We start from the raw sequence: 16,403 nt of genomic DNA, 5'->3' as shown, positions 1-16,403 counted from the left end.
CTTTGACCAAATAAGCCTATTAATTTGTAAATGTGAGATAATTTTTGTCTAAATTTTAAGCACAAGTTTATAAATAGAAAACACACAAATTGACCAGAACAAACACGCGACAATGAAAGAGAAGTGAGAACGTAAAAAGAAAAAAAACAAAACAAACTCTTACTTTGAAACTCAGGTAGAGTCTCGCGAGAGAAGGCGAGAACCCAAACGCTAGCGACGCTGCTAGCCAGTTTGCACCAAGGATTGATAACAAACTCGTGTTTTTGTTATGGCTACAATGTCTGGAACAATATCCACGAACCTCGCCTTTCCTGGGACCAGCCAGGCGACCCCGGGGACATTTGCACAGCAGAGAAGAGAGAGCAGCCCCGCGGCGTGGTTCTGGGAGAGCGCGGACACCCTAGCTCAGCTGGAGGTGGCGCGGCAGTGGCTCGGGGGGAAACACTACAAAAAGGTAGTTTGGCGGCGGAGATCTCCCCCAAAACTGGAACACGTTAAGTAAATGTATTAATGGATAGCCCCTTGAGATGAATCAACAAAAAACATACAACACAATACAAAACAGTTACATACAACATACAGGACTGTCTCAGAAAATTAGAATATTGTGATTTTCTGTAATGCAATTACAAAAACAAAAATGTCATACATTCTGGATTCATTACAAATCAACTGAAATATTGCAAGCCTTTTATTATTTTAATAGTGCTGATTATGGTTTAAGATTAAGATTAAGATTCCCAGAATATTCTAATTTTTTGAGATAGGATATTTGAGTTTTCTTCAGTTGTAAACCATGATCAGCTATATTAAAATAATAAAAGGCTTGCAATATTTCAGTTGATTTGTAATGAATCCAGAATGTATGACATTTTTGTTTTTGTAATTGCATTACAGAAAATCACAATATTCTAATTTTCTGAGACAGTCCTGTACATAATACATAAGGCTCTCACACACCAGTCCCCAAGACCTACTACACCCGAAGAACACAAGTAAACACTGCATATAATGCAGTAATAGCAACAAAAACAAAAACAAAAACCTTGGCCTCTGGTTGGACTCGTCCCTTTCTTTCTCCACCCACATCAAACACCTACAGTCAAAAGTCAAAGCTCGTCTGAGCTTTCTCTACCGGAACAAGGCCTCCTTCACCCGTGCAGCCAAACACACACTCGTCAAAATGACCATTCTGCCCATTTTTGACTACGGTGACACCATTTATAGAATCGCACCTCACTCTACTCTCAGTAAACTGGACCCACTCCATCATTCCGCCATCCGTTTTGCAACTGGGGCTCCTTTCACCACTCACCACTGCGACCTCTATAACCTGGTAGACTGGACCTCCCTTCACACCAGACGGCTCCATCACTGGTTTCTGCTCATCTACAAATCTATCCTCGGCATTACTCCTCCCTACCTCTCCTCTCTTCTGCACCTCTCACAACCTGCCCGCACTCTAAGGTCCAGCGCCTTCATCAATCTCTCCATCCCCAAAGTCCGCACCACCTTTGGGCGCAATGCCTTCCGGTTCGCTGCAGCCTCTGATTGGAACACCTTACAAAATACCCTTAAACTTTCTGTTCTCACTTCCATCTCCACCTTCAAACTACATCTTTTATTAAGTACAACCGACTCCTGCACTTGCCTTTAGTCCTCCTTCATGCATACTGACTGTTTTACTTGATTAATTGTTTTATCTTTTGTATTGTGTTTTAATGTATTTTTGTGTATTTATATAACTTTGTTTTTTTTTCATCTTAGCTCCCTCCCCTTACCCCCCTAGGCTGCACTTGTAAATAAGAAATGTGTTCTTAAATTGCTTGCCTGGTTAAATAAAGGTTAAATAAAAACAACAATATTAATATTAATAATAGTCATTGTCATCATCATTATGATACAATATATGAAGAAATAGATACATTATATTTATAAAATAAATACATAAAAATAAAATGAGAAGGCAATACCACAAGAGGCAACTACATGGTTTATTGAGGTTGGAATATAGTGAGTTTTTAAAGAGGTGTAATGAATTAAGTTTTCTTATATTAATGGGTAAGTTGTTCCAATCTGATGGGGCCTTGAACTTAAAAGCACGTCTGACAATTTCTTTAAAGGTTAAAGGAACGAAAAAGAAGGGTTGCTGAGTGTTTCTGAGAGAATATAAGGATGTATATGGAATCAGATATTGTTTTAAGTAAGAAGGACAACTAAAGTGGATACATTTGAATATGAGTTGGTGCCAGTGGTATTGTCTTCTTGAGCTGAAGGGTAACCAGTTTAGTGATTGATACATGGAGCAGTGGTGAGTTCGATATGGGCACCTTAACACAAATCTACAGAGACTGTTGTAAATGACATTGAGAGGTTGAAGATGTGATTCATAGGTGTTCTGGTAAACAACATCAGCATAATCTAAAATGGGTAATAATAGTTGCGTGACAATTCTTGTCCTTGTTGGTAGAGACGTTACACTAAATACAAAGATTTGTCTTTAAATATCCTCATTTTGCTTTGAATGTGTGTGCTTGTCTGTCAGTTCGTGCAGGCGGAGGCTCCGTCCTGCCAGGTCCTGGCTGCAGTCGCGCTGCAGCTGCTGCAGTTTCATGAAGATGCGTTTGGCAGACAAGCCGTCAGTCCCGCTCTCACTAAACTTCCCGTGAGTCTGTCTTTTACTTTGCATCATTCTTAGGGGCACTTTTTAAATCTTTAGCTTTCAGAATGGTTATTATAGTCTCCAAAAGATTATCTAATCAACTATCAGTATATAAAGCAGAAATGGTGGTGTCGTGCCAAAAAGGGATTGCCTGCCAGAATCTGATATCTCCCCTGAAAATTGATTGAAGGCCAAATAAAGTTAATGAAAGGTTGTTTCTACCTAAATATGATTTGATCTCATTCTTGGGCTTCATAATATAAACACTAGAGCTTACAGGATTGCTTTTAATAGAATAGAATAGAATAGAAAGCCTTTATTATCATTATACTGGTACAATGAGATTAGGCAGCAGCTCCGTAAAAGTGCACACATGCAAAAACTATGTAAACAAGTCAAGACTGTAAACAACAAAATGGGAAACAGGAAACATAAATATATATATACACTATAAAAAAAATGAGAGAATAATAATGTACATGAATAAGTGGAAGAATATTGCACTTGACTGGATAGAAGAATTTTGCACATAGATGATTAAGGAATATTGCACATTATGCATAGAGAATATTAACTCTTTTAAAGGACCATTACAACACAAAGTAGGCATTTTCACCTGCCAAAAATTGATTGAAGGCCAAATACAGTTAATGAAAAGTTGTTTCTGCCTAAATATGACTTGATCTCATTCTTGAGCTTCATAATCTGAAAATCTGACGTTTTAGCGCTATCGCTCAACGGGCTGCTGTTCGCGCTCCCGCGGCCAGAAATCACATTCTGGCAAGCAATCACTTTTTGGCACGACAGGCAGTCTTTATTGGGTTACAGTGGGTGGAAGAGGTCAAACCTGATAAGGTGGTGGTATGCACAGATCCAATAGCTGTATTGGAAAGTATACAATCAACAACAACTTGCAGAAAAGACTTACTCATAGATATTTATCATAGTTTATTAAGATTACACAGATGTGGCATAGATGTTCAGTTCTTTTGGGTACCAGCACATGAGGGAGTAACAGGGAATGAGGGTGCTGATAAATTAGCAAAAATGGCATTGCAAAAGGAAATAACAATACCAGTTCCACTAGGAAAGGAGAAGGTAAAGCAGTAATAAAGAAGAAAGGAATGGAAATATGGCAGAAAAGGTGGGAGGAAGATCAGAAAGGACAGGGATGTCACAAAATACAAAAGTCTATCATAACAAATAATTATACAGAAAGGAACAGAAGGGAGGAAATAGTCATAACAAGACTCACACTGGACCACACAGGATTAAATGGCACTTTGTATGTTATGGAAAAAAGGGACAATGATAATTGTGAGAACTGTGGAATAAAAGAAAACAGTGAACATATTCTAATGTATTGCAACAGATATGAAATAGAAAGAGAAAGGCTACAGGACAAAGTCAGAGAGGCAGGACGTGAGTGGAATTTGAGGGGGATACTGGGAACAGAGGGAGAAGGGGTTAAAATCACCAGAAAGGCACTAATTAATTTCTTAAAAGACACTAGGTTGATAAATAGAATTTAAAAACAGGCTAAATGAAATTATTTTACACACTCTTGTACAGAAGGTGACGGTATGCACCTTAAAGTTGTTTGGAACCTGCCAATAAAACAGAAAAGGAGAAGAAGAAGAAGAAGAAGAAGACGATGGTTATTATAGCTTTATTGTGATATCATATAATAAGATTGTGCTAGAGAAACATCAGTGTTGACGGGATCACCTCTATGCAGGCTCATTGCTTCACGGACTTTCGAGCAGGAGGTGGACTCTGCCACATTCTCGGCACTGCTTACAAGTTCAAGGTTGAACAGGGCTGGTGGGTAGCGAAGCACCATCCACTCCTGCTCCTTTACACTGGCTTCTGTCACAAACCTTTGCTGAAATGGCTTGACACTTTGTTTCCTTTCTTACAGGCGAAGGTTTGACTTACAAAATCCATCCAGAACTGAGAGGAACATAGAAATGTTTGGGGCTATTGAAAAAACTCTAATCCAGGTATGAAAGACTCTTGTAAATGCATACATAGTCATTCAAACAGTGTAGTGATTTGAATCTGAATTGTTGTGTCACTAGAACAACTGTATGACTCTGCCTGTGGTATATCTGGACGCTAATGTGGATCAAGAGCTGGCCAGCCGACTGACTGGTATCATCACCAAACACCAGGTAAAGTGCTGCTGATGGTAATGAGTGGAGAGATACTTAATGATAGTGAAGAATCAGAAGATGCTCCTTGTTTTAAGTAACTCAGCTGAGTGTATATTTGATAATGAAGCTCCATATCAGTGCTACCCTCTAAATTTTTGTCGCTCCATAGGGTTCCATCACAGATGACAGAACAATTGCCAGCCATCATGTTTCAACATCACCTGGTTCCACAGAGGAGGGTACGTTGAAGTTGGTTCAAGTGTACAAGTTGTTTTTGCTTTTATTATATTACAAAATGCAAACGTATGCAGATTACATTGTTCCTGCACATCTATTTTCAGATGAGTGGATGCGTCCTGTTATGAGAAAAGACACGCATGTCCTGGTACACTGGGGGATGCATCCTGACAGGTAATGCACAGGCACATTGATTTTCAACCAGGTATGAACTGTGATGGTTTGCATTTCTGAACAATATTCAGCATCAGCATAAGAAGAAGTGAACCTGTGAAAACAAATTACATCTCTGAATAAATTGTAGAAGTGGTGCTGCACTCAAAATATGCTAATTTTCTGCAAGAGGACTGGTTCCACAGATTTCAAGTGCTTTTTTTTTTTACCAACTTGAGCCAGGTGCTGGTGCTGGATATATGCTGGAGTCAGATCAGAGCGGCTTCAATTTTGGCACATTTTCAGAACTGGTTTAGTTTTCCAAATACACAGAGTCAGTACATAGTCATGTTAATACTTTTTTCCCCAAAGTGGTCTGGTCCTCCCTTTAGGTTTTTTTGTGCACTGTTGTGCACAAACGACACAGATATCACATTGTTTACCTTGTTTTCCTTCAAAGCGAATGCAGTCTGCCAGTCAGATAATCAAGCACTCAACAATGTGTGCAAAATAATCAACCATTGTTTTTGGAATTTAATTCAGAATAGTTGCTGTGAATGGCACTTTATGAAGCACATCAACAAGATTCAAAAATTAGAAATATTCACAAATACAATTACATAATATTCCCCCAAGATGCACCAAAGAGTGCCACAGGAAGTCATTCCTGCCTGTGGCCTGACTTTAAAACCCCCCCACAAGCTACCGTCTCATCCTCACCATCACTTATTGCTCATTCATTTTAGGCAATAATGCATTGAGTAATACTGCATAAATGCACTTTATGTAGCACTCATCTGTATATACGGTACCGCAACATAATAATTTGCACAACTATCCTGTACTATGTGTTAGAGCTGGGTATCATCACTGACCTCCCGATACGATACAATTCCGATACACTAGGTCCCAAGACGATACGATTTCCGATACGATACGATTCGATATTCTGGTTACAATAAGGGAATAACATGATCCTTCCACGCGCCACGTCCGGCCAGAGAAACCCCACCCTGCCTGGTGAAAAGAAGCTGCTCACTCCTCAAGTAAGGAGGAGACTTGAGCTCAGTGCAGGGCCTGGGTGATAAAATGGGGGAAAAAATCGGGATAAAAAAAAAAACAAATATTTAAATCGATACTTGGATTTATGTATCGATAATCGTTCCTACACATGCATATCGATAAAATATCGATATTTTTAACCCACCCCTACTATGTGTGTAACATAAGTATATAAATACATATGTTACAGAAGAAATATTAATTTATTCTGTACTAGCTTCACATGTAAAAGTGGTTGTGATCAGCTCAGCAGAGTTTTTGGGGACAAAGTTGCCCCACATTTTCTGGCTCTGAACAAATTCTTTCACAGTTGGCTGTCAAAAAAAAAAAAGAAAGAAGAACTTAGGCGCTGGCTCTAAACCAGTTCTGAAACTTTTTTCTGGAAAAAATCCAAGACAGGAATAACTGTTGAAACTCAGCAAAAAGCACACTGAGAAAACCATAAATACATGCCCTGAAGTCCTGACCTTTCTTTTGAGCAGTTATGACAGTTGGCTGTCTTCAAGTGATGTTGAAGGAGAGGTGGAAGAGCTGCTACACACAGAGAGACCATGGAGGGTGAGTATGGCACTACACATTACAGTCACGCTGCTGTTCTGCTTCATAATGCTGAACAATTTGAGGATTGTGATATTTACAGATGGCTGAAATATTACTAGACCAGCTGTACTTCTGTGTGCATTTGATTTATTAAACTTTTCATAAACATTTTATAGTTCGGAAAGTGAACATTTCATGGAAAGCTCTTCTTTTTAAAAAAAAAACACATTCTAACCTCCGCCAGATTGAAAGTTTGATTAGGTGTGTGTGTTTTCACTAGGTTCATGCTGGTTGGGTTCTGGATGCAGATATCTTCAATGAGTGGATGAATGAGGAGGACTATCATGTAAATGAGAGGAATGTACCAGTGGTCCTTCGTCGGCAGATTCACCTGCAGGAAGACCAGGTATGTGAGGCTGTTGCTTTTTTTGGTCTTTAGGGCTTATAAAAGCCATTTATATTTATACACAATGCAAGTGTAATATTTAAATCAACAACAGAAGGTTAATCAGGAAGTGGACCCTCTCTTATTTTTGCAGGACTCAAAGTCCAAAAAGAGAAGACGTTCACCCTCTCCCATTTCCTCTGAAGGCAGGAAGAAAGGAAAGAAAGGGTACGACTAAAATGTTTACTTCAGGGTTGTGCTTTTGATTTAACATCCCAGTGCAAGACTTGGGAAGGAAAACGTTTACGTGTGTCTTGGTTTATGCAGGAGAAGGCGTGGGCAACAGGAAGAAGAACTAGAGGGAGACCTGACTAAAGATATGGAGGACCCCACTCCTGTGCCCAACATGGAGGAGGTTGTACTACCCAAGAATGGTAAAACACAACACCCATATACGATTAAAGATGCATGAAACATAATTACATTTTTTTAATGAATTTCTTACAATGTCTGTGTAGTGAACCTGAAAAAAGACAGCGAGAATACTCCGGTGAAAGGAGGGATCATGGCTGACCTTGGTAAGCTTGTCTTATGAAGAAAGAAGAGAAAAGAGTTTTCACTTGTGAATTTATCGATCTGTACAGTAGGTACATTGATTTTTCCCTCTTTATTTTTCTTTAGATGATCAGGAAGATGATTTTCCAGGAAGGGTAAATATGCCAATCTTCTCAGTTCTAACATTTCTAACTGCAGAGAAACAAATAATTCTGATAACAATAACTAACATGTGTTTTTCGTATTGTAACTGTGTAAATAAAGTTAGCGTGTGTGTGTGTGGTTTTAGGACGATGAGGAAGGAAGAGGTGACATCCCACGCCTATCAGAGGGCGAGGAAAACATCACTGAACAAACCCATCACATTATTATACCAAGCTACACGTCTTGGTTCAATTACAACAGGTAACTGAACGTCTTTATTCACACTGACTGGTGTATTGAATACATTTATCCCTCTGAGCTGAATCATAATTTTGGCTCATTGTGTGTTTTTTGTTGGGTTTTTTTCCCCTCAGTATTCATGCAATAGAGAAACGTGCACTGCCAGAATTTTTCAATGGAAAGAACAAATCAAAATCTCCTGAAATGTAAGTCCTGATGTTCAGATACAGTCATGTGTGGAGATGATGGAGAGTGCATCAGTGTGAGCTTCACTTTGCCTTCCAGCTATATTGCATATCGTAACTTCATGATGGACACGTACCGACTGAACCCCCAGGAATACCTGAGCTCAACGTCCTGCAGACGTAACCTCACGGGAGACGTTTGCTCACTCATAAGGTAAGATTTGGCCGTACCAGTGTCTGCCTCGGAGAGCGGAATGAGTATCATAAAAAAAAGAATCCTTTGTGTCCAGGGTTCATGCTTTTTTGGAGCAGTGGGGTTTGATCAACTACCAAGTGGACGCAGAGAGCAGACCCCTCCCCATGGGACCTCCTCCCACACCTCATTTCAACGTCCTGGCTGACACACCCGCCGGACTGGCTCCGCTACAACACAAACCCCTACAGGTTTGTGTGGTTGTTTTCACACAGAGTTCACAACACCAGCTGCACTCAGACAAATTGGAAACGCAGCCTGTGTCGTTTGATTAACTCTTCTGCTCACACTTGGCAGGTGTCGGCCTCCCAGCACATGTTGTATTTCCCAGAGAAGAGCCGAGAGAAACCTGCAGAGTGCCAGAACTTTGGGCTGCGCTCTGACATCTACGCCAGGAAACATCCGAAGGTCTCACGCAGCGACAATTGTGCACACAGAAAATGACATCCGTTTATGACGGCGCCCCCTTGCTCCATTCATCAAATTACAGCAATCTAAACATTTACTGTTATATGGAATAAATGAACTGCCTTTCTTTTTTCGGAACCAAAGAGGTTCTTTTCTAGTTCACTGCTTTTTTTTTTACGTCTAAATATAAGAAACTGTTGATTTGCCTACTCCTAACGTTCCTGCACCTTTCTGATGGATTTATATTAGGGCTGTTCTCTATGACTAGTCCATTTTATTTACTCTGGAGCTCTTTTGATCACATGTGGCTTTGCAGAAACAGCTTCTAAACTTGATACACTACAGGATTTGATAAATAGTGCACGAGGAGTCCACATCTCTTTGAAATAGTTTTTTAATCAATGGTCTAAATTTAACAACTTCGTAGAGATGGTGTTCTACGTTAAAGAGCTGCAAACATTTGTGTCATCATTTTTAATAAAAAGACTGAGGCATATTACTAGTCTAACTGTTTTGATGATACTTTTCTCAGACTAAAGGAGCAAATGCAGGAAGGGAATGGACAGAGCAGGAGACACTCTTGTTATTGGAGGTAAAACAATCATTTATACTTTCTTTTCTAACAGATACCATTCCTTTTAGGTTTATTTTTAGACAATAATTTGCATAATCTAAGTTTTTCTGGTTATCTTTGGTCTTTCTCAGGCCCTGGAGGTCTACAGAGATGACTGGAACAAAGTGTCGGAGCACGTGGGCTCCAGAACACAGGACGAATGTATTCTCCACTTCCTCCGTCTGCCAATAGAGGATCCCTACCTGGAGGACTCATCAGCCTCTCTGGGTCCGCTGGCGTTTCAGCCCGTGCCTTTCAGCCAATCGGAGAACCCCGTTATGAGCACTGTGGCCTTCCTGGCGTCTGTGGTGGATCCACGCGTGGCATCGGCTGCAGCTAAAGCTGCACTGGGTGAGACTTCAGGGTGGGAGTGGGGGGTGTAGTATAGAGGGTCTGCATTGACGTCACTTTCCCACTCCCACCCCTCACTCGCACTGAGTGGCAAAAATGGCTGCAACTAGTAGGGGAAACTGTGGAGAAGACGGGATAACAGCCGATTATCGGCTTAAATTAAAGGCAGTTGGACTTGACAGTGACCCGTACAGTTTCCCCAAGAACCAGTGGTCCATGGACATTAATATTTGGCCACGGATCGAGTTTCCTGATATTTATATGTACTTAATTTCTACGCCGGGGAAATACACGAAGCAAAGCTTGAAGGAATACAAAAGTCTTGACGCTTGGTCCGACTTCAAGGCTGGATTTGTTGTAGAAATTAAAGTGATGAGGACACCGAACTTTATGATTTGACCATTTAACGTTAGCTACCCAAAAATCCAACATTACCTGATACAAAATGGGAACCACAAATCCACGTTTCGGTGCCTGGAATCCAGTTGTTTCTGTGAATTGCAGCGATCCATTTGTCTTAAGCTTATTTTTCGGCACTATGTAAAACGATAACTCCGATTTCTTGCTAAATCTATGAGTACAGTCGATCGCACAACAGCTCTTTCCCATTTTAGATGTTTTCGTGTGCTCAAACTGAAAGTTTACGCTGCCACTCAGTCTTTCTGCCACTCAGTGGGCGTACCCCGCTGTGAAGTTGCATCTGCGACATCATGCGCATTCCCTCTATAGGTGATGATGATGATGGTGCTGTGATTGTTCAGTAAGGTGACTGTTCTCTTTTGTCTTCAGAGGAGTTTTCCAAAGTGCAGGAGGAGGCAGGAGATAAAGCATCTGAAGTATCCAGCCAGTCAGAAAAAACAGGCAAGATTGAAATACATAAATACACGATGCAAACTCAATCCTGCTTCTGTTATTCAATTTGACTATTTTCTTATAGATCTAATGGATGCTGAAAAACTGGACTCCGAGCCCTATCAGGTTGCACATCAGTACATCTTAAATACTCTTAATCATTGAATATGTTAGAGAATTAAACCTGCTCGAGTGTCTGTTCATGTGTACATTCAAATACGTTTCAGCTCCCATTAAGGGTGGATGGGGTCAAAATGGAACCTGGCGTTTCAAAAATGGAGGCAGATGGAGTCAAAAGAGGACTCTCTGAAAATATGCTTGGAGAGGAGAGAGACGGTACGTGTGTCGGTATGTGTGCACACACACAGCAAACTGTGCGTGTGCATATGCATGACTGGCTACATGAATTCTGTGTTCCAGGAAGGGTAGATGATGACGACAGCATCGGCCGCCGGGAGGGAGATGGCGACGATGGGAGGAGAATGATGGAGCTGGACTTGGTGGAAAGCAGCGTTACCACAGCAGCAGCTGCTGCTCTGGCCTCAGCTGCGACAAAAGCCAAGGTAAATCTGGTTTCGCACTCAAGGACCGACCAGTAATGTGAGACAGGAAACAGGAAAGAAGAGACTTTGAAAGGTTGAAGGCCTCTTAGAAACCACTGCTTTGCATATACAGTAAATTGAATTTAGAAGATAAACAAGTGTTCTCATAGATTATGATGAATATATGTTATTTCCATTTAAAAAAAAAGTTCTACTAAATTATTAACGCAATCATCTTCTTCACTGTTGTCGGTTTTTATTTTTTTCCCTCCTTTTTGCAGCACTTGGCAGCAGTAGAAGAAAGAAAGATCAAGTCCCTCGTGGCTCTCCTGGTTGAGACCCAGATGAAGAAGTTGGAAATCAAGCTCAGACACTTTGAAGAACTGGAAACCATTATGGACCGAGAGAAAGAGGCTGTGAGTGAACAACATGTCTGCTGTGGCCCAAATCAACGACGATTAAATCACTTAGCACTTGTCTTTGCGTTCATATCAATCTTTCTGTAAAGTGAGCTCCTTTTGTATGTAGGATTTTTTTTTTTTTCTTGCTTTCAGGGTTTCTCCAGAAGAAACAATGTAAAATCTTTCATCTTAAATCATACTTTGTTTGCAGTTGGAGCAGCAACGGCAGCAGCTCCTGCAGGAGAGGCAGACTTTCCACACTGAGCAACTGAAGCAGGCAGAGATAAAGGTTCGCCAGCAGAGGGAGCAGCAGAGCCAGCCGGGTTACACAATGCAGCATTCAGGTGTGGAAATTACAAGCACACAAATATCCCCTGGCGATCGTGCCAACGCTTCTACATCCCACACACGTTATCTGTGGTTATGACATTTTAAGTCTACTTCTTTAGGCCAGTCCTTACCCAACCGGATGATGCCTGGTGGAGGAAATGCCCCGACCATAACCCCTCGAAACCCTGGCGCTCCCAACGGCATGTGTGAGTATTTATTCACCAGCACTGATGCTGGTTAAGGGGTGTTTTCACACTTAACCGGCTTAGGGTTATTAATATGAACTGTGTTGTGACTGCTGTTTTAAAAAGTGCGACCCCTTTCACTCAAACCGTAACCAGCAAAAATGCACGTCATTAAGCTGTCTGCTCAGGGTATTGTTGTTTTGTTTGTCATTAAACGAGAATATTGATTTGACACAGAAAATTCCAGCAAAGCAAGACAATTCTATTAGTTACTTCCATTCAGACAAGAAAACCGAACATATATCTGCTTTTCCTGTGTCAGATCCCTCCTCACAGCCTGATGGGATAGCACCGTCTCAAACTGGTCCTCCATCTTCTACTCACAACTGAACAGACCTGAACACAAGACGCACCCCAAAAAAAAAAAGTGTCTTAAACCAGGACAAATACCCCACACAAGTGTTCAGAAGCCACTGCATATTATAATTGAAGACTATGTGCATCCAGTCAACAATTTAAGTTGTTTTCCTTATACAATTGCCTGTGAATTATTTGTGTTTTAATGTCAAGAGTTGATAAATCTGAACTCAACTCATTAAAGTTGCTTTTATATGAAACTGAATGCTGTTTTCTCTCTCGTGGTGGTGGTTCGAGTGTATGAATGTGACTACTGTTTTTCTTTGGTCCAATCACTGACCGTGTGGCCAGTTGTTGGAGGCTAAAGCCTGATCATGGTCAGGGTTACAGGCGGGGATAAGATGTGAATTGAGGTTACAGTTTGGTATATTGGGTTAGACTGTATGGAGTCAGTGGAGTGTCCTAATAAGGATGGCTGCTCGAAAGCGAAGTCCCGACCAACACGGTCAAGAAACTATAACCAACACATGGCAAGTAAAATCCAATTTCACAAGAAGTTGTATGCATTAATCATTTATAGAAAAGTGCAAATAAAAACAGGAAAAACATTTAAAAATGTTTCTTTTTTTTAATTTGAATAAATCTGGTGATTCAAAATGACAAACTGAGTTAAAATTGATCTAACGGTGAAGATGATAATTTTCAAAAAAGGAAGAAGATAACTTTGTGTCAATAGCAAAACGCCAGGCTCTTCCATCCGTTACATGTGACTCAGAAGTCGTCCTAACGGCTGCTATCTTTCTGTGAATAATCAGAAAACTGTCTGATTGGTGTATTTTGTAAACTTACAAACCACGATCATGTAATCAGGAGCAGCTGATTCATGTCAAATTAACTGCAGTGAAAAAAAATTCTACGGTGTTAGAAAGGTCCTTAGAGTCTTAATTCAATCTAATATAGCATCTAGCAGCAGGCTTGTTCATTTCTATAAAACAACAAAAATACATTTTATCTATGTTTAAAGTCAGTCATCTAAAATTTAGGTGACAAATGAATATTGATACTTAAAAAAAAATAACTTCCATATTTGTTCTTTTATAGGACATTAATGTGTCAAGTTTTTACAAATTACCTGGATTTTCCCCACTGGAGAAACCTTTGAAAGTGCACTTATCTGCCAATATAGAACCACACAGATTCTGAGTTACTGACTTAATAACATTTTTATATTGTTATGAGGTTATACTACAATTTTGGCTTATTAAGTTATGAAAGTTAGAAAAAGTTTTTTTTTTTTTTTTTTTTATCACCCACCAAGAAAAATGTAGCATATTTATGATTACCATCCGTTAATTAAACTTTAAAAAACAAAAAAAAAATATGAAAAAGTGCAACTACAATGTTAATGATCAGATACAGCAAACACTTTTTTTTTTCATTATTATCATGTGAATACTTTTTCCAACCAATTACCAACAAGGGGAGGGTTCGTGTGTGTGGTGGGAGAAGGATTGGGGCTTGGGTGTGACAATAATAGATGACAAAAGAGCCATGAGACAGTATTTGATGGTGTATTTTCTTGGGGAGCACCAAGGGAAGAGGGAGCTCTCCTTGTTTTGCTGATGTTTCAAATATTAACAGACACGTTGTCCCCCAGAAATGTCTTACCCTGCCTTTAAAGAACAGTAGTTAGTGTGGACTGTTGTTTAATTTTAGTATAATAGCATCCCCATCAGCTATGGGCACATAACTGCTCTTTAAATAATGTTAATGTATAGATTAATGTTATTCTATAACTCTTCTACTATACTGAATGGAAGGATATGTTGTATTGTAGATTTTTTCCCCCTTCAGTTACTGTAACAATAAAATAAAAAGAACATGGTTGCAATAATGTCTTTATTTACTTAAATCACATGTATTCAGGCAAAATGGAAATATGATTATACATGTAAATCATATATTATGACACAAGCTGCTGATGATCCACTCATCATGAGGTGTGCAGATGCAGTGAAACATCCAAATGATTCAGTACAGCGAGATTTAAGGACCAGGATTACCTACACCACCACTACTGGAAGTTGAAGTAGAAGTGAACTATTTGATAACCGGTTGAATTTTCCATGATGAGGAATTGCAGCTCTGGTGATGTTTCTGGAAGAAAACCACAAGATCAACTAACATATGTTGAAGTACATGCTGAATTGTTAAAATGCTAAATTAAAGGTGAACTACTGTTTTCTGCATTTGTCAGAGATTGTCAACAGAGCACAAGAATATTCAGGATTCATTTATGAGTCCAGGTTACCTGCCGATACCTGATATTAGAAAAAGTCTTTAGTTTGGAGGGTTAGCATGAACATCCGAAGTAATTCACATTTAAATTAACATTGCATCCCAAAACATTTCTATTTTTGAATCTAAGCTATGTTTATCTACCTTCTCTAATACCTATATTGTCAGTAATGTTTCTACAGAATCTTCCACAGTACTCTCACTACTTTCTCTAGTGAGCATTTCCATCATTTCTAGAATTAATATTGCCCAAATTGTGAGATCAAAGTGTCTTTAATCCGACCACTTCCTGGTTAGTGATTACTCAGATGAAAGTACATGTAAAGTAGAAAGTGATAAGAACTTTCAGCTTTAGTGAACTTTGTTCATCTAAGACAGACAGCATGTTTTGTGGACACAGAGATCTTTTTAGGAACATTTTCTCCATCAAAGGCAAATGTGACACAACTGACTCAAATAAAGTTGTATGATATTACAGAGCAGAAGAGAAACATGTTAATTTCCTTTTCTCTTTGACCAGATCCTCTTTGGAGATGGAACATTTTAAATAGGTGTGAATGTGGTCTGTAGCTCCGCCCATATGACACCTGTCAAACATCTGTAATTTGACATCAGCACAGCACAGTCTTTTATGATGGACTTTTCGATAAGAAGATAGTAAGTAGATAAGTGAACACATCTACATGGGAGTTTTTCTGGCGTTTTACTTGTAAAGCCACTGTTCTTACTTTAGTGTAATGTTTTATTTTGATAGTGTAATTGGTTGTGGTTTGCATTTATGTCTATTATCTGCACCTGTCCTCTGCAAGTCCACCTATATTTCCCTGTTTCTACTTACCAGTAGTGTTTTCCTTCTTAGTCCAACCTAATCACTTCTGAACTCTTGGAATTGTGTTTATTTGCATAATCTTGTAGTGGCGGTGCTTTTGATTTAGTAAAATGTTTCTGTTCCTTCTTCTTTGGTCTCCTGCATTTGAGTCTTCATCAATGTGTCCACATTGACTACAAACGAAAATCAGTTTCTTTGCAAATTCTGTTTGTTTGTTTTCATTTTAATTTCCTTCAGCAATTTCCTTCAGTCTTATTTTCTTCCTCACTTTAAATTCAGATTTTTGGTTTCATTGACGGGACATTATGGTGAATAAGAAGCCAAACTGACTTTTCTCAAGTCAGAGGAGGTAGTAAAACAAGGTTGGCCAGCAGAGGGAGTAGCTGGGATACAACAGGCTGTAATCACACAGACGCACACAAAAAAGTTCAGGCAACATCATTTTGACTCGCAACCATTTTCCTGTGAAGTACTTATCCATACTTATACTTATCCAATATTTACATGAAATGTCTTCACCACAAAGTAAATCTTTGACTTGAAAATAGTGGATTTTATAATTTTTATGAAGACCTGAAAGGCTGGTCAGTGCAACATGACAATCATATTCCCACACACAAGATGATAATAACCACACATGCACACTTAAAGAAACCATCCAGAAT

The 16,403-nt window shown here is 39.5% G+C and overlaps 1 protein-coding gene across 2 annotated transcripts; it reads left to right on the top strand.

Moving 5' to 3' along the window:
• The first annotated feature begins 187 nt into the window (after positions 1 to 187).
• On the top strand, positions 188 to 13,037 carry smarcc1b (SWI/SNF related, matrix associated, actin dependent regulator of chromatin, subfamily c, member 1b). Of its 2 annotated transcripts, none has more exons than XM_061742645.1 (28): positions 188 to 454; positions 2,546 to 2,665; positions 4,401 to 4,486; positions 4,584 to 4,665; positions 4,744 to 4,836; positions 4,988 to 5,057; positions 5,160 to 5,229; positions 6,753 to 6,828; positions 7,091 to 7,216; positions 7,350 to 7,423; positions 7,523 to 7,629; positions 7,714 to 7,773; positions 7,877 to 7,905; positions 8,040 to 8,155; positions 8,269 to 8,340; positions 8,420 to 8,533; positions 8,610 to 8,763; positions 8,870 to 8,980; positions 9,513 to 9,572; positions 9,686 to 9,944; positions 10,734 to 10,805; positions 10,882 to 10,922; positions 11,024 to 11,132; positions 11,217 to 11,359; positions 11,620 to 11,754; positions 11,951 to 12,083; positions 12,189 to 12,275; positions 12,577 to 13,037. In XM_061742645.1, exons 1-28 carry the CDS (start codon positions 269 to 271, stop codon positions 12,642 to 12,644), a joined length of 2,853 nt encoding a protein of 950 aa, XP_061598629.1. In that variant the 5' UTR covers positions 188 to 268; the 3' UTR covers positions 12,645 to 13,037. The 2 variants fall into 2 exon arrangements, with proteins under 2 accessions (XP_061598629.1, XP_061598628.1); XM_061742644.1 differs by having other exon boundaries at positions 11,024 to 11,144.
• Positions 13,038 to 16,403: the final 3,366 nt, after the last annotated feature.

The sequence above is a fragment of the Cololabis saira genome, chromosome 15, assembly GCF_033807715.1.
Source record: "Cololabis saira isolate AMF1-May2022 chromosome 15, fColSai1.1, whole genome shotgun sequence".
NCBI classification, from domain to species: domain Eukaryota; kingdom Metazoa; phylum Chordata; class Actinopteri; order Beloniformes; family Belonidae; genus Cololabis; species Cololabis saira.
Note: the sequence above shows the minus strand (reverse complement) of the source record. Positions and strands in the feature narration are given on the sequence as shown.

Bases quoted from the DNA above. Each gene is read 5' to 3' on its own strand.
- smarcc1b (XM_061742644.1), top strand. From the start codon at position 269: ATGGCTACAATGTCTGGAACAATATCCACGAACCTCGCCTTTCCTGGG. The intron at 455-2,545 runs GTAGTTTGGCGG...CTTGTCTGTCAG, and splicing joins GGGGGAAACACTACAAAAAG to TTCGTGCAGGCGGAGGCTCC. The intron at 8,341-8,419 runs GTAAGTCCTGAT...TTTGCCTTCCAG, and splicing joins AAATCAAAATCTCCTGAAAT to CTATATTGCATATCGTAACT.